This window comes from Gasterosteus aculeatus, chromosome 15, assembly GCF_964276395.1.
Source record: "Gasterosteus aculeatus chromosome 15, fGasAcu3.hap1.1, whole genome shotgun sequence".
Taxonomy (NCBI): Eukaryota; Metazoa; Chordata; class Actinopteri; order Perciformes; family Gasterosteidae; genus Gasterosteus; species Gasterosteus aculeatus.
The window spans coordinates 15,218,732-15,242,405 of record NC_135703.1 but is presented as its reverse complement, the minus strand read 5'-3'; the positions used below and the strand labels follow the sequence as shown (position 1 = coordinate 15,242,405).

General features: G+C 42.7%; 1 protein-coding gene and 1 long non-coding RNA gene across 2 annotated transcripts in view; one reads left to right on the top strand and one right to left on the bottom strand.

Moving 5' to 3' along the window:
- The window catches only part of LOC120833149 (leucine-rich repeat and fibronectin type-III domain-containing protein 2), an 87,176-nt gene extending 69,105 nt beyond the window's left edge, over positions 1-18,071 (top strand). Inside the window, exons 4-5 of the mRNA XM_078089069.1 lie at positions 11,040-12,436; positions 14,385-18,071. Coding sequence (XP_077945195.1) covers positions 11,061-12,436; positions 14,385-15,372 — 2,364 coding nt within the window. The 5' untranslated portion in view covers positions 11,040-11,060 and the 3' untranslated portion in view covers positions 15,373-18,071. The remainder of the gene's footprint in view (positions 1-11,039; positions 12,437-14,384) is intronic.
- Positions 6,414-8,814, bottom strand: LOC144388406 (uncharacterized). Its single transcript, XR_013452773.1, has 2 exons — positions 6,835-8,814; positions 6,414-6,740 (listed from the first exon to the last, which is right to left on the bottom strand). It is a non-coding gene; the product is annotated as an uncharacterized LOC144388406 (long non-coding RNA).
- Positions 18,072-23,674: the final 5,603 nt, after the last annotated feature.

The following is a 23,674-nucleotide window of genomic DNA, read 5'->3' as shown; positions in this document are numbered from 1 at the left end:
AACAAGACAGCAGTGCACAAGTAATACAATAAAATGCTAATGCAGAGGTGTTAAGTAACGTACAAATACTTCGTTACTGTACTTAAGTAGAAATTTTGGGTATCTATACTTTACTGGAGTATTTATTTTTCAGACGACTTTACGTCCACTCCTTTAGATTTTCACGTAAATATCTACTTTCTACTCCTTACATTTTAAAAACAGCATTGTTACTTTCGGCTTGTCGCAGTTCAAAAACAGACAAAAAAAACCTATCTAGATAAATGGCGCTTAAGTAAAAGGCTTGAGTTGGTACTTTTAAACCCTAGTATCTGTACTACTTGAGTAATGAATGTGAATACTTTTGACTCCTTTGTGCTATTGCAATGGGTTAGTAGAATAAGGCTATGGGTTAGTATAAAAAAAGAGAATAAAGTTAAACATTTTAAATATTTAAAAAGTTAAATATAAAAAATAAAGTGCACTATCGAACAAGTGACGACTGAAAAATTACGTTAAAGTGACATGTGCAGCATGAAGCAGAGTGACCGGTGGAATGTTATAGTCAGTCAGTGGGGGACCGGGCTCTGTTGATGAGCCCGACTGCCGACGGGAAGAAACTTTGTGTGGCGGGAGGTCTTAGTCTTGATGGACCTCAGCCTCCTGCGAGATGGAAGGGGCACAAAAAGTTTTTGTCCGGGGTGAGGGGTCGGCTACGATCTTTTTAGCTCGCTTCAGAGACCTGGAAGCGAACAAGTCCTGCAGGGACGGCAGATTGCAGCCGATCACCCTCTGCAGAGCGGATGCTACACGGGCAGGCACAAATACAGCGCCCCACTTAACATGTCACACGTCATCTAACATGTCATGACTCTGGCTACTTGGCTGCAGAGGCTGTAAGATTGTAAAATAAAATGTGTTTTCAGCTGATTATATGATTAAATACATGCTAACATGTTGATATACAGCAATAATGTTTGCGGTGTTCACAGATGCCACAAGTGCCTCTCCAAATTACTAGAAAAATGAATCTCAGTGGCCTCAATGATGGAGTAGAAACTGCCCTGCTACTGGCACTACAATTAAAGAAGCAGCAAATTAGTTACAATCAACACGTTCTCACTCCCAGCCCATCAAATACAGACACTTGTTCAGGGGCGTGATGTCGGTTTTCAATCTCTACATGCATACAGATTTTTTTTTGTTTGGGCTTACTTTATTAGATTCAGGCATCGAAGGAGATTTTTTTGTGCAAACTACATGAATCCCATTTTGCACGCGGGAGATGACCAGTGGTCTCTGTGAATCAGGGCTGCCTTCTCAAAAGTGGGCTTAATCAAAAGTGAGAACCACAGCACATCGTAGAGCGCCAAGACGTGGTCGATTGAAGCAAACCAAAAACAAGTGTGGATGCCCCCGGCCTACAGCTTTGCTCTGTTCAATCACATTTGTGCGGACTTAGCAAAAAGCTAAAGCCTAGTTTATGCTTCTGCGTTTTCAGAGCGACGCAGATGCAAGACCCCCTTGCATGTCCCTTGCGTGCCTTTTCACACCTCCTTGCGTGTGTTGACCTATTTTTTGCAAGCAACGCAAGCCTCCTGCAGCGCACAAGGCTGCGATTGGTCCGCTAAATACATTTACGGGGTCTCACATTTTCGCTTTCATAGCCCGATACCGCCATTATTAAAACGAAGAATGTTTACGAGAGAATGGATCAGATTGAAGAACTTTTGTCGGAAGAAATGCGTAAATATGACCACTTTTACAAGCAGTCATTGGCGGGTTGTAGAAGCGGGTTGGATTCATGGAGGGAGATCGCCGCAAACGCCGGTTTGCTGGTCGGGAGGTGCAAAGTTGTGGAGGAAAATACGGGACAAATGTGTCCGCGATGAAAAGCAGCAGTGGCGATGCACGGGGCAATAAATAAAATAAACAAACCAACGACTTCCACACACAAAGACGTGACTCTAGGTCGTCTTTAACAAAAACACGTTACTCCACCTGTTCTGGCGGTGAATTGCTCTGCAACACACGCAAGACTTTTAGAACCATAAATTGAAACGAGTGCGTCAACGCAGAAGCACTATCGTTGAGCCTTTTCCCGGAAGCTTGTGAGAAAAAGTAGCAGGAAGGCGAGCTCTCAGCTGTTTGATGAAATCCTGTCGCTTCTAAATCCACTGTTCTTTACAACGCGCACGTGGTTAAAATGTGATTGAATGCACAGATTACTTGGTTATCACCCTGTGGTTGTGGGCATGGTTAGCTCAGACGGGAGAGCGGTTCAAGGAACGGTGCCGGCAGGTAATTAACAAACACAGCTGAACAAGATCCGGAGTTCAAAAACTGCTGTAAAAGCAGTGAGCAGGACTTGGAGCTGGAAGAGACTGGAGCAGACGCTCAGGGGCATGGCCGAGGACCGGAGTAACAAATGCAAAGAAACCTGCTCACTGCAAAAAGGAAAATAAAGCATATTACAAAGTAGACCCGTGTGTCTGTGCGTCCTTTGACAGAACCCAACGGTGGTAGCTCCAGCCCAGCTACACACCCAAAGACGAGTCAGGTCTCAGCCACGATGTGCTGCTTCTATTTTCCACTCCGATAAATCTCAATCCTTTGGTTGCCAGGAATCATCTTCTAAACCCTGCAATTTCCTCAGAAAACATGTATTTTCCCGAAATAACCACGACAGCTGAGATTGTAGAATACGCAAGAAAACAGAAACCGGTAGTTGTCAATTTAAAGTCTCAGGAGGGAAGTTTGCTCTGTTGCAGCCTCATTTTGTGATATTATACAAGGTGGTTTTGTGGAATAAGTTGACACCCTACCATGTAATATGGGTCCACAGTATGAAACCTCATGAACACAGCAGTTATGGATGTTTAAGTATTAGAAGCCATTAGAGACCATGACAACAATAACTTTTGGATACTTTTTATTTAACAGATGGCCACACAGCTGTGCACTGATTTTTCCCCCTTGCAAAGCACACCTTGGTTTTGAAAACTCAGTCTCCCTCTGTGTTAGTGTTATTTTTTAAATCTCTTGGGACGTTCCGATGCATCCTCAGACCTACAGGAGCAGCGGAGAAGATTCTCGTGAGTTTATTTCAATATGGCCCCTTGATAATTGTTACGGCCTGCCCATCATGTCCAGGGGTGCACAGGCGTAACACAAAAATGTTGCTTAAAAAAGGTAGGCTTGGCAAAGGTGGAACAGCAGAGATAAATAAGTTGCGTGCAATTTATTAACTTATTCAAATCACAAAAAAGGACAACTAAAGGAAGCAAAAACATCAGGGTCTCAAAGGCCAAGACAATAAAAACCATCCTCCTGGCTAGAAAACAAAGGTGTTCTGACCTACCGTGGGAAAAGGAAAGAAAATACTGACCTCCCTCTCTATCCACAAAACAGGAGAAAAAGCAGTAACAGAAATGGCAGAGAACCCCTACACGCTTCCCCCACACAATGGTGGTCGGTACACAGACAAACACCAACGGTCTGTTAGTTGTCAGCATGGAAAGAGAACCGCTCAACACTGGGTCCGGGAGCCTTTATGTGACCCACTAATTGCCTGATGTCTCTCAGGTGATTTCACCTGGAGCAACACTACCTGAGAGAATTGCCCCCGCCCTCTTCTTAGGAGGGGGCAGAGTCACATCAGGAGACATAACAATAATAAAGGCTTTACAACTCATGGTCAGAAATAGACTGTGAAACTACAAACTGGTTGAGGTCAGGCACCCATTGTTCTCATGGTTTTTGAAGAATGCTGTAGTCATGTTACCCGCTGTTTGTAGAATCTTTAAAAATATCTTACTTCTTACAATAGAAAAATACACACAAGATAATGATTAATAACTAACATGTATCATTTGAACAACTGAGAAGATTACAAGACCAGTATTCTCTCAAGTCTAGCAGGTAAATATGAAGTCACGGCCTGGAGAAAGTTAGCTTAGCATCAACACTTGAGGCAGCTAGAAAACAGTTGTTTGTAACCACCGTTTACGATTTATGGGTAATGGCAGTATTTCAGTGGTTCTGTTGTAGATATCAAGGTTACTGATATCACAGCCAAGAAGCCAAGTTTGTTTCCCTGTTGCAGTTGTTCATATTTATAAGAAACATTTGACCCGGTATTGGAAGTCACTTTTGAAAGTATTTTTAGTCCAAAAGACAAGTTCTGTCCTCTTGGTGAATAAAAATGGGAATAACATTTAAAAAAAGCTAAATTATCTTTCTCAGTTTGCATTCCTGCAAATTGCAATCTGCCTTTTTTGTAGCTTCTGTTCACCTGCCTTCGACCAAGGCCTGTGCTAACATCAGAAACTAGAGCCTTTCTGGAATCAACGTCAACGGGATTCTTCACATTGGTTGGGATCATGTGGAATCTGGTCGACCAGCTTCTTTCTTCTTCTTCTTTTTCGTTTACTGGCAGATCGCACCAACTTAAAGGTGCATATACCGCCACCTACTGCACTGGAGTGTGAGGCCGGTCACGGCCTCCCTTCTATACCCTGCTGTACAGCACCGTGTTCCTAAGAAAAAGAAATACTGCCTTCATTACTGCCTCCTTCCCTTTTCCACCCCCAAGCACCCCACCTAAGTCCCAGCCACGCTTTGTCTCCCTGACACTACCATACAACACCACCCTCTCCTTATCATACCTCCCACAGACAAACAGTACATGCTCAACTGTTTCCACCACCTCACATCTATCACACAAACCTGTGTCATGTTTTGCCACCACTCTCAGCGTGCCATTCAACCCTGTGTGCCCATACCTTAACCTACTCCACACTACCTCTTCCCTCCTGCACCCCATCATTCCCCCAACCTCCTTCACTGACCTATTTATACCCCGGAAGTGCCTCCCTTTACCACCTTCACCCCACTGTCTCTCCCACTCCGCAATCCTTGCTTCCCGTATCAACGACTTAACCTCCCTGCGCCCTAACGACACCCTTACATCCAACTCAGTCCTCCTTACAGCACTCTTTGCCACCATGTCAGCCACCTCATTACCCTCCACTCCAGCATGCGCAGGAACCCAGCAGAACCTCACCTCTACTCCCTATCTCTCCAACCCCAGCAACATCAATTCTCCCAATAGGTCTTCCCTGTCAGACCTACCATCCATAACACTGCTTAACACTGCTGCTGAGTCTGAACATATCAGCACTCTACATGGTGTCACATCCTCCAACCATCTCAACCCAATGATCGTAGCCACCATCTCTGCTGTATACACCGACACATTATCAGTGACTCTTTGACAGATACTTACACTGAACTCAGGAACATGCACTCCTGCACCCACTCTACCACCATTCACTACCTTAGATCCATCAGTGTACACCCTTACAAAACCATAAAACCGTTTACAGACATACTTCTCCACACACACACTCACGTCCCTCTTGCCCCACTCCCTCCTCTCCTCCATCATGCCTACATCCACTCTTGGCATCGGGAACATCCACGGAGGGATGGGCCCCAATGCAATCGCTGGCCCTATCTCTATCCCCTCCAAGCCATACTCTATCACTTTCTGCCCAATTGTCCACCCATACATCCTCAAACTACTCTTGTCCCTCTCCCAACACTCCCTAGTTGCCACAACCGCCGTGTGGCTTTCAGCACACCCCTTCAGCCTGCCCCAATACGCCAGCGCCAACTTGTCCCTCCTCAAGCTCAGTGGCAATTCCCCTGTATCCACCTGCAACACCACTACCGGAGTGGTCCTGATAGCCCCCACACACAGCCTCAGTGCTCGTGATTGCACCCTGTCCAATCGCTGCATCACCGACTTGGCCGCAGCTCCATAAATAAAACACCCATAGTCTATCGTGGATCTAACCAGTGCCTGATACATACACAACAGTGTCCTCCTATCTGCCCCCCAGTCTACACCTGCAACAGCCCTCATCAGATTCAGCACCTTCCTGCACTTCTGTTCTATAAACTCCACATGTTTCCTCCATGTAAGTGGTCGACCAGCTGACACGCTAGTCAATGGATATTGATCAAGAGCCACTAGCAGATGTCTGTTCTTTTCCTTCTGACGGGAAATCAATTCCATTAATAAATGTTCCCTGTCAGGAAATGGAAAAATTGATCAGGGTAATCTGGAGTGTCTCCATGTGTGTCACACAATAGACCACATCATAGTTTATTTTCATCTTCAGTGCATGTTTAATTTAATCTTCACTGCATGTTATCTAACTCCCCTGTCATTTCAGATCCTCCCACATCATCAGCTCATTACCCTCACCTGCACTGCATGAAAAGTGAGATTTTCGTCCCCGTAAACGCCCGGAAATCTCCCTAATTTCCGACAATTTGCAACCCGCGCACGTCGCGTTTGTCTGTGCCACAAATTGTCACAGTTGGACATCAATGAATTTATAGAGAAAATAAATATTTGCCACATGTTTATGCAAAGAAAGAGCTTTATTAACAACACACAAACAACAACTACATACAAAGTGAGGATCTGCCCACACTTGGGTAAAGGCGGTTTAAAAAACTACAGCTCAGTAAACTGTCCGTTTGCCTCCTCGGGTTGTAGACCGTCACTGGCGCCGTGTTTTCCGAGGCAGGTCTGTTGTGCAGGCGCCTAGTGTGTGTGGCGACCGTACAATCCACCCCGAGACCCCGCCAACCACGCCATCCTCTCCGTCCGACGTGAGCTCTACGGTGGCGGATTTCCAGAGTTCCACCTCGTCATCAGCCAGCACACTTTGTCTCGATTCCAGCAGCTGTAAAAACAACAATGAATCAGTACTGTGCGATGCGTACGGACACAACACATCTATCAATGCACCTGAAAAAAGTCAGCAAATAAACTCTGACCCTCTTTCTTCTCGCTCGACTCCGCGCTGAATCCTTCGCAGCTTCCGCCCGCAATGAGTGTTCCGGCTGAACCTGAAGCTCCTGCCAGTTGAGCGCATTGCTAGAAGATGTGTGGTTAATATATCCTCTGTGCATTTAAGTAAGACCAAAGAAAAGGTCACTGTAGTCCTGCCACTATGCACTGTAGTTGAGCTCTAGGAGACTGTGATCTCTGCAGACCCCTCATGCTGATTCAAATGTTGTTTGCATGGAATGCTCATTTTACCTTGATTAAAACAAATTTTTTAAAGAAGTTATTTTGTGTTTATCTCTTTTACATAACATTTGCCATTGCTAATGGTGTACACAGTAATCTAGCATATTTGAATTAAATAAATCAATTCAAGCTCAAATGTAAGAGTCTATAATTATGCTACTGAGCCTGATCTATTTGTACCAGAGATTTTCTTACCTTTTAAAAAAATGTCACCTGGGCTAAAACTCCCTCTGCGACCCTGATTTGCATTTGTATAGCTCACAGCATTTTCATTTACATGTCAAAGCCTCCCCTACAATTAGGAGGAGGGGGGACAACTGCCAAGGGAGGCCCACATCAATTTCTGACAATTTACGGCAGTTTTCGGAATTGCCCGCAAATTGCGGTGAACAGCCGCAAACCTGAAATTCCACGCCAATTTACAGTGCCGCATACTGCCAAAAATCCCACTTTTCATGCAGTGCTGGTTCTCCTTTCCCTCACCTGAAGCACATCCCCCTCATCAGCCACTCACTATTTAAGCCCGTCGCATTCGCATTCGTGCACCGGTACCAGTAACCGTGACAATGTGACTGTGTGAATTCTGTATTCATCCTACATCAATTAAATCTGTTCGGACTCGTGCTCTCCACCAACGGACAGTCGAACATGAGAAACTGAGTTCAGGAACACTGCATATGCGCAAAGCCCCAATTAACGGTATAATTAATGGTATAGTCTCCGACTTACTGCCGAACTATTGAACATTGACAGATGGCCAGATTGTTTTATGAATCTTAAAAGAGCTATCCACAATTTGAAAAAAAATATTTATTTTCTTCATGGGCCCCCACCCATAAGCTTTTCTTCAGCTTCTTTGGGGGACACATTCACCTTTACCCAATTAATCTTGTACCTCCCCAGCTGTATTATGTTTCAAGTGGTATTGTGTGAATAAATAAAATTCATTCATTCAATTCATTCATTAGTAAAATAAACCCGAGGTCAGGTGTTTTTTACTAATCTACAAATTTCCTTTCTGGAATTGAATGTAAATAAGCATTCTTTTGTCAAATATCTAAAAACTGCATGTGGGAAAATTTGAAGGAAACAATTGTCTTGACGTATAATCCATGGTGATCTATATTAATTAAATATTTACCCTGTTCATATGGGGGTAAATCCATTCATGGCTTAACATTTTAAATCTTGTTTCTTTATGCTTTTTGGGTTTCAGAAAGGTGATAAATATATTTTTTAAAGAAACTGAACCCTTTAGACGTGACGTCCCATGCACGCTGCTTCAACATGTGGAGAAATGAAAGTTTTTTCTAGTTAGGAATGCTGCTTGGACATTTGCTGTGAGAACGTTAGCGAAGCGTTTTGACAGTTAGTATAGACTGCATTCTACAAACAAACTGCACAAGTAGTAGCCCTACTTAGAAATTCAAATGCCACAAATGTAATAAAAAGTAGCCTTCCAGTTTTTACCACAGAGGAGATGGAGGCATGCACAGCCATCCCGGAAGCCCCAGTGGTTTGTCAGGATCTCCAATCCCCCCGAGTTGGTTGATGAGAAGAATCGCAGCACGTTGATCAATTAAAGTCAAAAAGTTAACATTTATTTAGAAGAGAAAAAGATTACATGAGCAATTTTCCGCAGATATCTGGCTCTAACTATTGCTTGCAAGCAGGAGGTCCAACACACCAGCACGTATCTCAGCGCTCGGTGTAATGACGTCCCCGAGCAGTAACAACGCTGATTTTTTATACACATGTGAAGGCCATTCTCCGTGCCAGTTACGAGAAGCTACAAAGCAAGTTGAGATAAGAACCCAGGTGAAGCTGAGGGTAGCACACACACACAGCAAGATCCTCCTCAGTGGCCGGTGCAAATCATAATTAATTGACATAAAGTAAAAACGTGGATCCGGAACGAAAGTTCCGAATGAGATATGAACCAAGGCCATGAACAGAATTCCTTTGTTTTGAAGCGTCTATGAGATCGAGTTAACCGCCCTCCCTTCTCAGGACACAGCTGCAAAGCAACATTTTGTATCATGCTTCTCTTTGCACATCAGGGTCAAATACAGGACACTTGAGACACGGCTTTAGCACAAAACAATGTTATAATATATTTTACCACTACATGCATCTCACAGGTTCCAACTAGTCAAACAGGTTAATAAAGAATTTCACAGTTCTGAATGTCATTGTCTTTCTCCCATGCTTTAAATCGTAGATGGCGATTAAGACTCTGTAAAGCCTATGAGTTGTGACGTTAAGCATCCTCAGTGGTTTAATTTATATATTTTCTACCTATTTTCTATGAAAACACTCACGCACCATAATTGTCCCTTTTCATCATGCGAGAAAGATCAGAAGAGAGCATGAGAAAGGCAGCTTCCATGGGTCTGCAGGGCTTTTCAGTTGCTGTTTATAGATGTCTATACAAATACAGTCTGTCTACATTGACACCTCTCACTGTGAGGCCGTATGGGGATTAGCTCCATATTCACCAAACAATATGATTTCAGTCTGCAATTATCTGGTTAGAGGAAAATAAACTTTTCCATAAACTCACCGTTTTCTAGTGTTGATTCGATTTCAATATGATAGGCTGCTCAGAATGTAGCAGCCAACTGTATTTTAGTGGTATGAATGTAAAAAGGAAGATTAACATTGTTTCTGTCTTCAAAAAGAATACTTGCCAATAATTGTTTGTTTTTTGCACTTTCTGTGTGAGAGTTACATTGTTTTTCTGCAGTGGCTCCATTTTTTTTGTTTATTCCTCAACAACTATTTGTTTTATAATCTTCCTGCTTGTCGTTTTGTTCTAATTAAATCTGTGCCACACGCAGTCCAGATGCAGTTGCACTTCAAGACGCAATCACGAACTGTTGTTGAAAAGGAGAGGCGGAGAGGTGTTATTTATTCATATACCCTCTTTTAATTACGATTTATTGCAAAGTGGAGTGTACAGGTGAAGGGCTATTCCCAGGTTGTATGGTCCTTGGGCTGCCACCAGCATCTCTCACACTTATGAATCATTTTGAACGATGGCCCAGATGTGTACTTACTCCCTTTGCATCTATTCAGAACCACGCAGACTAGAAGACTGATATTCTATTAAATAATAAGAAAAAAAGATTGAAATTGATTTTTAGGCATTGAGTTTTTCATGAATTAATGATACAGGGGGATTTAAAAGCTCGTTGGATGAAGCCAAGTGTAGCATCAATGTGGAGGAGTCAGCCAGGTGTGAGGTGAAGACAAGAAGCGTGCCGATTAAGTCAGTCAAGTGTGACGAGTCTCATTACCTGCAACTCAAAAAAGACGGAAGGAAACAAAACCGAAAGAAAAAAACAGGGACAGTAAACCGACGGATCAGAACTATAATCCTACTCTGTTTTTACACTTTGATTGCCAAGATGATGCATCTTTTCAACATACATTGCTTACTGCATGTGCCCCCCTTCATCTAGTTTCCAATGGATGACAGGCAGCAGATTGTGTCTGTAATGACGGTTTATAAATATGTGCATGAATAAAAATAGCTTCTTAGGTGTCTAATGCCGGGCTTCATTCGAGGATCCTTGTGTGAATTCTCACACCTTCTTTGCATTGCAAAATGCATGCATGTGAATGTTAAGATGGAGAATATTAATGTGAAAAAATCCTCAAGGATGATAATCAGACCATCTCATCAAGCCAACACCGTCCAACTACCACATTGGGATTTTATCTGTCTTCCACAGACACACGCACGCACACACACTATTCCTGGATGGTCACATATCATCCTTACATAACAATGAAAGTTTGATCAAAAACCTGAAGCCCAGGGTTGATATCTAAGTGGCACTAAGTTATCCCTTCGTCTTGTGCAACAGAATTTTGTCAGACATAGGGAACCAAAATTAGAGTTTGTCATCTCTAATACGATCCTTGTTGTGTTTTGTTTCTGCAGGTCCCCTTCGTATGAACTAACATGGACAAAGTGGTCATCAGTCTCCTGCTTCTGGGAACCGCAGTTGTGATGGTCCATGCATGTCCCAAATACTGTGTCTGCCAGAACCTTTCTGAGTCTTTGGGGACTTTGTGCCCCTCCAAAGGGCTGCTCTTTGTCCCACTGGACATCGACCGGCGAACTGTGGAGCTCAGACTGGGTGGCAACTTCATCCTCAAAGTCACAACCCAAGACTTTGCCAACATGTCCGGTCTCGTTGATCTTACTTTGTCTAGGAACACCATCAGCGCCATTCAGCCTTTCTCTTTCCTAGACTTGGAGACCCTGAGATCACTGCATCTTGACAGTAACCGGTTAACTCAGCTGGGACCGGATGACCTCCGAGGGCTGGTTAACCTGCAGCACCTAATCCTCAACAACAATCAGCTGAGTCAGATCTCTAACACAGCCTTTGACGACTTGTTAGGGACGTTAGAGGATCTGGATTTGTCCTATAACAACTTGCGCAGTGTGCCTTGGGAAGCCATCCGCAAGATGGTCAACCTCCATCAGATGAGTCTGGATCATAACCTCATCTCCTTCATTTCCGAGGGGACTTTTACTGATCTGGATAAACTGGCCCGCTTGGACCTCACGTCCAACCGTCTCCAGAAACTCCCTCCAGACCCGATCTTTGCGCGCTCCCAGACCAATGCGGTGGTGGGCACTCCTTTTGCACCTCCTCTCTCTCTAAGCTTTGGTGGAAATCCATTACACTGCAACTGTGAAGTGCTTTGGCTTCGAAGGCTGGAGCGTGAGGATGATATGGAAACCTGCGCATCTCCCGCCAGTCTAAAAGGGCGCTACTTTTGGTTTGTCCCTGAGCCAGAGTTTATTTGCGAGCCCCCCTTGATCACTCAGCATACCCACAAGTTACTCGTGCTGGAAGGCCAAACTGCAAGCCTGCGCTGCAAAGCAGTTGGAGATCCGATGCCGACGGTGCATTGGGCGGCACCAGATGACCGTTTGATCAGCAACTCCTCCAGAGCAACGGTATATGAAAATGGCACCTTGGATATCACAATCACAACATCCAAGGATTACGGGACCTTTACTTGCATAGCTGCCAATGCTGCCGGGGAATCTACGGCCTCCATAGAGCTGTCAATCATTCAACTCCCCCATCTGAGTAATGGTACAAATCGTACCACGCAGTCCAAGTCGGGGCTTTCGGATATAACTAGCTCTACCAAAATTAGTAAAGGGGAGCCCAAGCCTCTACCAGAGAAGGTGGTGTCTGTATCTGAAGTGACTGCCGTCTCTGCTTTGGTCAAGTGGACTGTTAGCAAATCAGCTCCTACGGTCAAAATGTATCAGCTTCAGTACAATTGTTCAGAGGATGAAGTCCTCATTTACAGGTAAGAATGAACTTGATTCTTCCAAGTATGAGATGAAACCTTTTCTGGTAATCGTGTTGAATCAAACCTGTAGTGATATTTCACTTCAGAACTCTGGCTGCTCAGCTTCTTTAGTCAATTCCCTAATTGTTTACTTGGAGATCAACATTCCTTTTTCTTGAGATTTTTCTTCTTAAAATTGACATTCGCGTTGACCAGAACAATGAACACCAAGTGCACATTCATCAAAGTGAAATCCTTGCCCTGAGCCATTAAGTAAAAATCCAAAAAGAAAAAGGATTATAGACACTTATTTTAATGGATCCTTCCTAAACTGCTCAAGTTCAAGTATAATCTTGGAGACTGTAGCTGGAGATCTTTGAGGTCTGTGAAATCAATTTCCTACGTCAAATGAGACAGAGAGTAGTTGCATTTGACCAAGATAATTGAGCTGGAACCATGAAAACAGCCTACGCGTTTAGCATTAAATCAATCTGTAAGTTGAAAAAGCCAAAAGGCTTTGCAATCAAGTAGATGCATTTCTAAGTAACTAGAGCCTTAGCATGCTTAAAGGGAAATAACACAACTTTTTACACCAATGACAGTTTCTGGCAAATCCCTTCAGCAACTCCTCATTCAAACACCTAGACTATACCTGTACCATTCCAGCACGAGTGGTTCAATGAAAGACAATTGACAGAATGAGTCTGGTTATGTCTGGGAGTATTAGATTAGATGTGATATTGAGGACAGATATTGCTTTGTTCCAACACTGTGAATGCAATCAACAATAAAGCTGTTTAACTGATTATTTTACTTGCACAAAGCTTGCTGTGTCACATTAATATCCCCCCGAAAAAAAACGTTACGTTTCAGCACCTTTTTCTTTTCTCAACATCGGGTAACTCATAATACTTTAACTCATAATGTGATGTTGTTGTAATTCAAGAATCATTACTTCAAACTTATTAAATTATTAACTGAATTGCCCTTATGTGATTTGTCTCTTAACAGCATTTTGTAACAAATGTATGTGCTACATATAATGATGGCTGTGGAGTCCCTGTTGCATGTGAGATGAGACAAATTATGAGCCTGAAGGGAACGATAGCGTGCACAGAGAAGTACTAACTACCGTCTTTGAATTAATATTACCATTGCTTCATCGCTCCCACGTGCACACATACTGCACTCCTAGTTTGCTGTCTCCCCGGGCACTGCTCGCACTCCACCAATGGCATGATTAAAAATCTGAGCCACGTGGGGAGGACAATTATTGCATGAGTTTTCTCATGTGAGCCAACGCAGTGTCTTGGCGGCCAAGAAAAAAGGCAATTAAGGGGCAATAACTGAGCGCAACCCCACCGCATTTCAGAGCATTATGGATAGACTCCGGGTAGAAGATGCTCTTAAAGACACTATTTTTCTGTTCCACTCCAGCAAGTAACATGGAGTAACAATTTTTGGCTAAAGGGTACATACACCTTTTATCTCAGATATACCCTCAATTTAGCTCAAGTACCCCTTCGGTAATGCCACCCACCCTGTAAAATATTTCAAAACTATTTATCATATAAAAGCTTAACATGCAAGACAAATGAATGTGAATGAGCGTTTTTGTTACCTATAGTGGCGCTGGTTTTGTCACACGGTACATTTGTTGGAACAGAAACTGGCAAAGAGCCACACAGACCTTTTCTCTAGAGATATTTTTATCTGTTATGAGTTATTTTAGACCGAAAAAAAGAGAGTTAATAGTTGTCTCCCAGCTTTATTGGTCGTAATTGGATTACTATTACTACATCACAACTTCCCAAACAAACTGCACCAGCAGTTTCACCACACTAGAGTTTGATCAAAGCAGACTAAAAGTAGGCCCGTAAAAGCATCCTAACTTTGTCCAGAACTCCCATCGCAAGAGGTCTATATTTCTAATGCTGTATCTGTCATTCTTTCTGTATCTTGTCAGGATGATTCCCGTGACTAACACAGCCTTCGTAGTGACGAGTCTTGTCCCAGGGATGCAGTATGACCTGTGTGTCTTGGCCATCTGGCATGACACCGCCACCACCCTGACTGCCACCAACATTGTCGGCTGTGTCCAGTTCATTACCAGGGAAGACTATCCGCAGTGCCAGTCGCTCCACAGTGGCTTCCTGGGTGGCACCATGATCCTCGTCATCGGTGGCATCATTGTGGCCACGCTGCTGGTGTTCATCATCATCCTCATGGTGCGGTACAAGGTGACCAGTGGCATACAGACTAATAAAATACCCGCTTTGAGCAACACATACTCACAAACAAACGGAGGATTGAGCAGGTTCAACGGTGCGCCACCTCAGGTGAAGTCCACAGTGGTGGTTATGCATGAGGAAATGGTAGAATTCAGGTGTGGATCCCTTCAGAGCAGTTTGTCCTCGTCCTCATCCTCCTCTAACTCATTAGAAAGCCAAACAGGAAGGAGGGCTGTCGATCGCCAAAGTATGCAGGGCAGCGAATGCAGCACCCTGCCCAGGAGCAAATTCAGGAGGCACAGGCACACCGCTAAAGCACAGCCAAACCTGGACCACCTTTTAGGGGCCTTCACCTCATTGGAGCTCCGAGGGGTAGGGGGGGAGCACCACGGGACTTTTGGCACCCCCAACACTACCAATGCTGTGATGACGGTGGCTGTGGTACCCCCGTCAGATAAAGAACCCCTGCTCGGGAGAGCGGAGTCCACCACCATGCTGGGACGTCTATTAGGGATGCCGCAGGAAGTTATGCCCAAGAGGAGTCACTCGTTTGACATGGGTCATGTGGGGGCCGTGCAGTGTCGCAGCAGCTACCCTCGCAGGATCAGCAACATCTGGACTAAACGCAGTCTGTCCGTGAACGGCATGCTGCTGCAGTACGACGACAGCGAGGACGAAAAGCCTTTTGAGAGCTCTGAGTGGGTGATGGAAAGCACAGTTTGAATGCTTCATGGCTGAGCGATCTATACCAGGAGCTGAGGGAACAGGAGTTTTACAAGCAGGGTGTTCCAAAAGGAATCTGCGTTTGGGTATTGCATGAAGTTCACCCAAGTGAATACCGTCTGAGTGATTATGTAACAAAAAGACACAATTGAGAGATTCCAGGTCATGATCTCAAACCTCCGACAGTGTCTGACTGTGTTTGAAATATTGTCCATCTTAAAATCAACACCAAACCTTGGATTGTGTGGAGAGGAATTCAAAGTGGATTGAATCATTCTTTGTCAAAAGAACTCAACAAAGACAATGTCCCCAATGTGGGGAACTGGGTGGGCATCACAATGTCTTAGACCCCCCAGTAATGAAATGGGACCGCTGCAACAGTAGAGAGAAAGACCAAAGGCGCAAACATAGAAAAGTCTTCATCAGTCTTCTTTTTCTATAATTTAAAAATTTTATGATTTGAGGTTATTCATCAGCAGGCACAGCTCTTTGGTCAAGTTATAATACACACAAACACAAATCACACCTTCACATACATTTCACATTCAGTCAAATATATTTTTTCCCAATATTATTCTTCTTATAGACAAGGTTTCAGTGACACTCAACCACAGAAGCTGGTCTTGTATTTCTACCTCATGTTAAATATGACGTGAGGTCACTTAAATATGAAAACGAGTGGAAATACAAACAGACCCAAATGCACATGGAAACACGAAGGTATTCCCTTGTTTGAAAATGCGCCAAAGGATGATTCAGTCTCCATCGAATCAAGTTGAGTAATGTTCCCAGCTCAGGTTTAATTCCTGCTGTAAGGGAAATGTATTTTTTCAAAGGCTTTGATACGCTTCCCGTCGGCCAATGCGGATGACAGTGGTCCCTGTAGGCTTAAATGCCATTGATGTAAACCAAGTGTTCGCCTCAGGAAACGGTTTTAGATGCTATCAACCCATATTACTGTCGCCAGACGGAAATAGACTTTGAAACCCATCAAGCCCACTTAATTATTCACTTTTGCCCATAGCAGAATGTATTATACCGCTCCAAATCTCTTTTGGTAACACAAACAAGAAGGTACAACAATTATTTCGCCAGGTCAAACGGCATTATGAGTCAATGGCTTCATAACCTCGTTGCTGCTCAAGAGAGGACGTTCATTTGAGAAAACAGAAGAAAGGGGAGAAACTTTTTAAGGGCCAAACAGCTAAAACTCTCTGGAAATCCACAACAGATTGCATGAAACGGGACCTTTGTTGGTTTATGTATCATTTGAAGTGATTCATCAAAAGGAACCTTTTTTTTTGTTTTCATTGACCCTCATACAGAGATGTACATTGCAGTAAGATACTTTGAAATAGTGGCTATTCTGGTTACTGCCTACGATGAGCACATACATCCTGGTAAATGTGGATGCCTTTATCAATATATTGTGGAATTTTGCTATATTTTGAAGATGTTGGGTGTTCATATATTTTTTCTTTTTCTCTAATTGTTTTCATCCCTAGGTGTAACGTTCTGTATATTGGAATTTTTTTGAACAATAACTGGGTGAGAATGTAAAGGGGGGAATCGTGCAGTAGTACTTTTGTTTTCATGTGAAGCAAACAGTGAGAAGGTCCTTTACTGTGGTGTACCAACTTGCTCTTTGTTAATTAGCTCACTGTGATGGGATTTTACATGATACTACTTGTAAAACACATGGCTGTTCTCAAGGTTCAGTTCATCAAAAATACCATCATACATATATTACCTTGATTTTATTACCAGTGGGTGTTTTAACATTTGTTGGCAATTTTTTTAATCCATGAGCAGGACTATGCTATATAGCACTAATGGATTTCATCTGATAGACATTCCATATTTTCCTTAATGTCAACAAATCCTCGTCGCCTTTTGTCCCAGGATCACCAACATGTAGACAATGACATTATGATGAACACCAGAAATACAGGGTATCTTTGCAGATCGCAGACTGCTACACGGTAGCTGGACTCTTGGTATATGAAGCAAGAGCCACGGGATCACACATCAAACCAAAAGCCAACCTGACAGGCGTCAAGTAATGTGTTTGTGTTGGTAACCTGAGCCCATTTTAGACTTTGAATGACAACTTTACACACGGGTCGTATTAACTATTACCCACTGTTACATTGGAAGGGTGGATGGATGGAGGTTGTCATGAAACATGAAACGTTTTTGCATCACTTTAAATAAAGAGCTGGGAATTCCACTGGGAATGAGCAGCTAATTCTAAACTTACCTAAACTTACTAAACTTATTTAAATATTTAACTCAAATAACTTATTTTTCCCCTTTGAGGTTAGTGTCACATATCCAGAAAAGTTTCCCACTACTTGGAAATATTTATGATTAAAAAGAATGTATGATAAAAAAAAATATGAAATTGCAAGAGCAAATAGCATTCATCTCCATTGTATGCAGCATTGCTGCAAGAATACATTTCAAAGATATCAATGAAACATGGTTCAATGTTTGTTTTTGGTGAACTGAGCCTTTGACCTGCTTTCGCTACCTGTGACATCATGTAACATCGTCTTTCATTCTGCTAACTGACAATTCAATATAATTGTGTGTTTGACTCAACGTAGTCATGACAAAAACAAGGAGAAAAAAATTGTTTCTGTGTGAAAACATTTAGCTACAAAAGATAAAATATTGATGAATTCCTATGAACCAAACTGGCTCTTTTGTGTTTTCTCTTCTTGTGACATCTCACAGATACACTAGTTATTTTGCCTTCCTTTGATTACATTACCAATTGTATTTCTGTCCTTTTTTCTGCCCTCATTGCTCTGAGCCTGAAGTGTTACCTTACCGTTCTGTCCACTACAAAGTACACAGAAGCCAATCGAGTTTCCTTCCTGCCTCGTCTTTGTTTACTGAATGATGAGCCAAGGGTTTTTCTCCTGTGGTCCAGTTACTGTTGTCCGGCTAGTTGCTGCTGACTCACCTCAGCGCTGCCCTTAATACAAATCAGTGCTACATGCAGCTCCTGGCCAGGTCCCATAAAAAGGCCTTAATTCATATAATCTGTCAGGAAAGGTGCTTACGGCAGCACAGAGTAAATACAATCTCTACAGGGGCCAAGCTGTGCATGAGAAGAAAGCCGTGGGCACCGACTGAGGGCTCAGGAACAGCATGGATTTTGAAAAGACTGCATTGCCTCAAAACCCACATTTCACACTGACGTGCTGTTCTGTGGTAGGCTGGGTTTTTAGTGAGGTAAAGTTTGTAGAAAGGTCACGTATGAAATTGTAACATGCTGTTGAGTTTCCTACAGCCGCTGAATGACAAGGACGAAGCTCTACAACTCCATCGTGCTGTCTGCACTGCTTCTTATGAACAGAAATGTACCAACATATATTTATAACAAATAGCTTAACCGAACAGCTCACGTTACTGTGACATAACTCGTCTGCCCGCATCCGCCTTTAGTTATTATATGAAAAGTCACTTAATGCCTTAGTTAATGCCTTAACTTTCAAACAATAGAGGTTGACTAAGATATTCTGATGTTGTGAAAATGTATCAACGTGAACTCAAGCAGACAGGTTATGAAGCTGAAATATCACGTTTACAGTAACCTTACTATTGTTGACAGTAAATACACAAAGAAGGTGGTTGCTTTATTTTTGTTTTGGGGTGTGATTATAAAACAACTCTACATTTTGTTTGGTTTTATGGAGTCAGTAGGAAGCAGCATCAAGGTAAAGAGAACAATGTTTGTGGTGACATTAAGCTAATATTCTAAAATAAAATTCTGTAATATCTTACAGTTAAAATAGCTCGTATCCTACGTAAGAAAAAAATATATGTGTTTGTTGTTGTTCACTGATTAGTTGGTTGATTTCCTCTGCCTTAAGATTGCAATATTACTTTTAGTTAAAAGTACATGGCCTGATTGCGTTTAATTGAATTTTAAATTACCAGAAAATGTTCTTCTCACAGCCAGAAATATATCATGCTCCAAAGGTGAAGCATATCATCCTAATTTAAACCAAATAATAATAAGATTACTATTTGTCCAATTGGCCGTCTCTATCTGCATGTTGTACGTTTTTTGGGTTGTAAGTCTTTCACATAGCAAAAGCTACTGAAGCAAGCAGGAAATGCCCCACACGCCAGACAGTCGAATTTCCGCGACCGCTCAGTTCAGCCCATGCGGTCTTAAAAGGACCCAGCCCACGTGAACCACGAAGGCTGGGTCCTCATGAGGATGCACACAGCCAGAGTGGCAGGGGAGAGGGTACGCTAAACTGTGACTCTCTGAAGTCCCATCAGTCCAAAGTCCAAAGAAAGTCAACAGCTAAAGGTGCTTGCTACCATGGTGCTATTAAGAAAGTTTAACAGTTTTATTAGAAAAATTGAATTCATGTTTATTGATTTTTAAGACCTCCTATTTTTAAAAGATTTCAAGGGTACACATCTGTCAGTTTATTTATCATCAATTAAATTCTTCCACGTCAAAAGGGGCTCGGATCAACTGCAGAAAGAGAACCTTAGAGAACAACGGATCTGATGGCTATCATTGTTAATTTGACTGTGCTGCCTGCTGAGGACTTTACCACTCATTGTTGTGCTCCTCTCTTAACTCTGACCTTCAGTTTTATTCCAACAACTACAACAAAGTTTTCCTTTGTAGGGCAACGACCCCTTTTAGGCTTTGCAATGTTCTTTTTCTGCAGTTCCTTTCATGCAGCATTTGCAGCCACAGCTCATGCCGGGCATCTTTTATTCCTGAGCACGGCCACTAGTCGGAAAGCTGTAATATAATACAACTATATCGGAGGTCATTACTTTTCAGGTCATTTGCAAAGGCCGACTGTCATTTTCTCCCAAAAGTGGGAGTCCATTACAGGGAGGTCTGTGAAAGCAAACTGTATAGGTCCTCATAGGTACTAATGCAGCCTCACAGAATCCAATATTAATAACTTTATTATTAATAATGCCAGAGGGAACGCTTATTTCCCAGACAAAGTTGTCTGTCTGCAGGAAAGTTTGACAGCTTGACCAGAGATTGAGAATTTGAGCGTGCCAGAGTATTTTGTCTCGTCTGGGATTCCTTGACTCAGCCTTAATAAGTATCTTGTCACTCTTTCTGTCTCTCCAAAACCAGAAATTAAGTAACTTCTTCTGTAAAGTGTAATAATGTGTCAGAATGCAATAAAGTGGATGGCTATGAAATGCAATCACATTGCCACATTATGACATATTACGGTATTTCTTAATAAAGGTGCAACTTGTGACTTTACTTGAAATGTAACTCCAATCCTAACAAAAAATGTGCCAAACCTTTTAGATGAATAATTTTTTAGCCGCTATGCTTAATGTACTAGCAGTAGAGGACCATTTACTTTGCTATGTAGAACCAAGATAGTACAATACTGGTAAGTAAAGCATTTGGAACTTGAGTTACTACAAAAACAGCCCCTCAGGAGTTTTACATGTATTCATTAGGTGGTGAATGAATGGTAAAATATGTAAACTTTGATGTTCTGCTCAACCCAAAAAAAACTATCAATGCAGCTTTAAATGAGCTTCACTTTGACCAGCGGCAATAATAATGCTGCTTAATGTGTTGTGATGGCCCAGCCGGTGGGCAGTACCCCACATGACTAAGTACAGCCAAACGAAGGCAATCAAGAGGCATAGTGTTAGACGGGCGGTAACACCCCAGAGGATTCTCATAGGGAACTCTGCCCCACCCAGGTGTCTCTGGTTGTCCCTCACAGGTTGATTGAGTCAATCTGGCAATCAGGGAGGAGAGACTGTCTTGAGCTACTGAGGAGTGAGAACCAGACGCCTTCCAAACGAGGCTCAGGGTAAGAGGCCCTTCTGGATTGCTGAAGAGGAATAATCGCTGTCTCTCTGTCTTGTCACAGGAAGAGCCCGACGGAGCCCCTGACGCCAACTAGCAGTCCGGTGGCGCTTTTTGACTTACTCTTTTTTGTGCCCCCTCCCTTCTCCCCCTCAGTTCATAGAATATTTTTCAATTTGTGAACCCACTGTTTACCCTTGTAAGGTTCCTACAGTGTCAAGAACTATAACCGTGTAATCATGTAACTGCCTGACGGTTCAAGGTTTCCTATAAGGTTAATAAGCTACTTCCTCAAGATTAATTGTAAATGTATACAATTGAGATGCAACGCAGTGTTCGCAATATGACAACGCTTTGCGAGTATTTGTTGTGATAATGCTATATTTACTAAACCCTTTGCTATACTACTTTTATCAAATAAAAGTGGGATTGTATAAAAGAAACTGCAAAGTAACCAGCACTATAGCTGTCAAATAACTGTGGTAAAAGTATAAAGGAGTGTTGCAATTGAGTTCAGGTGCAGTTGAATTCAAGCAATGCACCTTGAAATTCTCCACCACTACATACTTAAAGTATTACTCAGCACCCCTCGGAGGTGCTGTATGAATCAGGGTTGATTCATCTTTCAACACCTTCACCTTCTCATCTCTCTGAGTGAAAGCATGTCTAAGCTCAAGTACCACAGCAATATCTTTTTTTACAATTTAGAGACCTGGCACCAGAGTGTGACCTCTGCCTGCTGCTGATAGTTCTGTCCTGTGAGCGTGTCAATACTCACTGGACTTATCTCCAAGAAACTAAAACAAGAATCTCCCTGCCAAATAGCCTAAACACATTTCAATGACTAAGTCTGTGAGCGAGGTTTAACAATATTCCGCATTGCAGTTGCATACCGGCCAACTTGACTTTTAAATACTTATCGTAACAATGTGATAAAAAGTACTTAACTTCTACAGAAGTGGGTAAAATAAAAATTAAATGATTACCACTTAGTGTAGAAAGCGCTGTCAAAAGTCTTTTGACTGACCGTGAAATGGCATTTGGACGCCGTTCGTCTTTGTTATCTCCACGTGCTGTTCTTTGAAACAGATTGTCGGAGGAAAGGCAGCAGCTGAAGTCAGTGGGACACCAGGTTTGTTTAAGAGAGAATCTGGAGCTTTGACCTTGAAGCATTAAAATGTTTGTAATAATAATAATAAAGCATTAAGATTTTAATTGTCAGGCTGTTTTTTGTGTTCATGAGACATGGAAAAACCTTTTGGATCAATTCTGAGGTAGAACATTGAACACATGATCGATCAGAGGTCCGTTTCAAGAAGCTGGTTTAGTGGAAACTCAGTTTGTTAACCCTGAGATGAGGGAAACTCTGGCTTGTCTGTTTCACAAAGGGAGGTAACTAAAGCTCCGGGTCAGTCGCCATGGTAACTGAGCCTGTGAACCTAACCTGGTCGGCAGCAGGTTTTCTTCAATAAACCTTGAGTTTCTTTCACAGTCTCCTCCCTCTGACAGCAGCCCAGCCAATCACACACCGTGCTTTCATTTCCTCATTCATTCAAGTACTCTGTATCAGGTGTACTTGTTTGAACATCTTTTTTCTTGACAGTCGATCAAATATGTACATGACCTCATCCGTCCTCATATAACTAACGTCACTCATCGTGGACATGCTCTCACGTCCGAGCAGATTCTTGACGTGGTAAGCAGCTTAAAGCCATGTACGGTATTATTCACCCGTCTCCTCTTTCGATACACTCAAATGTATACCTGGCCTATACATTACAGGAGGGTTTGAAGGCCTTCTGCTGGGTGACAGAGGTTACCCATGCCAGCCCACTGCTCACTCCTTACCCTGATCCTGATCCAGGCCCCCAAAGCAACTTTAATGTGGCCCACTGCAGGACATGAGCCAGGGTGGAGATGACCATAGGCCTGTTGAAAGCTCGTTTCCAGTGCCTACACCACCTCAGGGTAACGCCTGACATTATGAGGCATGTATTGTTCTCCATAATATTGCCACAATTATTGTAGAGCAACACCCTGCCCAACAAATAGAGGACCCCGATGAGGACCCCATTTACCCTGCAGATGTCCAGGATGGAAGACCAGTTAGAGACATCATATGCAGAAATCACTTTACCGACTAAAACACATGCACCACCCAAATAAAGAAAATGCATCAAACTTCATTTTGTCTTCTTTATTTCCTAAAAATACAAAAGCAACTATGTTGTTCCGATATTTAACACAAATCACCTGTGACCATGCACCCACCTCTAGCTTTTATTTTAGGATTTTGATATCCGTCTTTTTTATCTGGCGGTCCAGCCATACCATTTCAAGGTCACTTTTTAAAATATTTTTTACTAGGCGGATCCTATAAAGGTCCTTTGCAGGTAACTGGGAATACGTAACATAATGACATTAAAATCATACAGTTGAACATCATAAATCTCATTGTGTTTA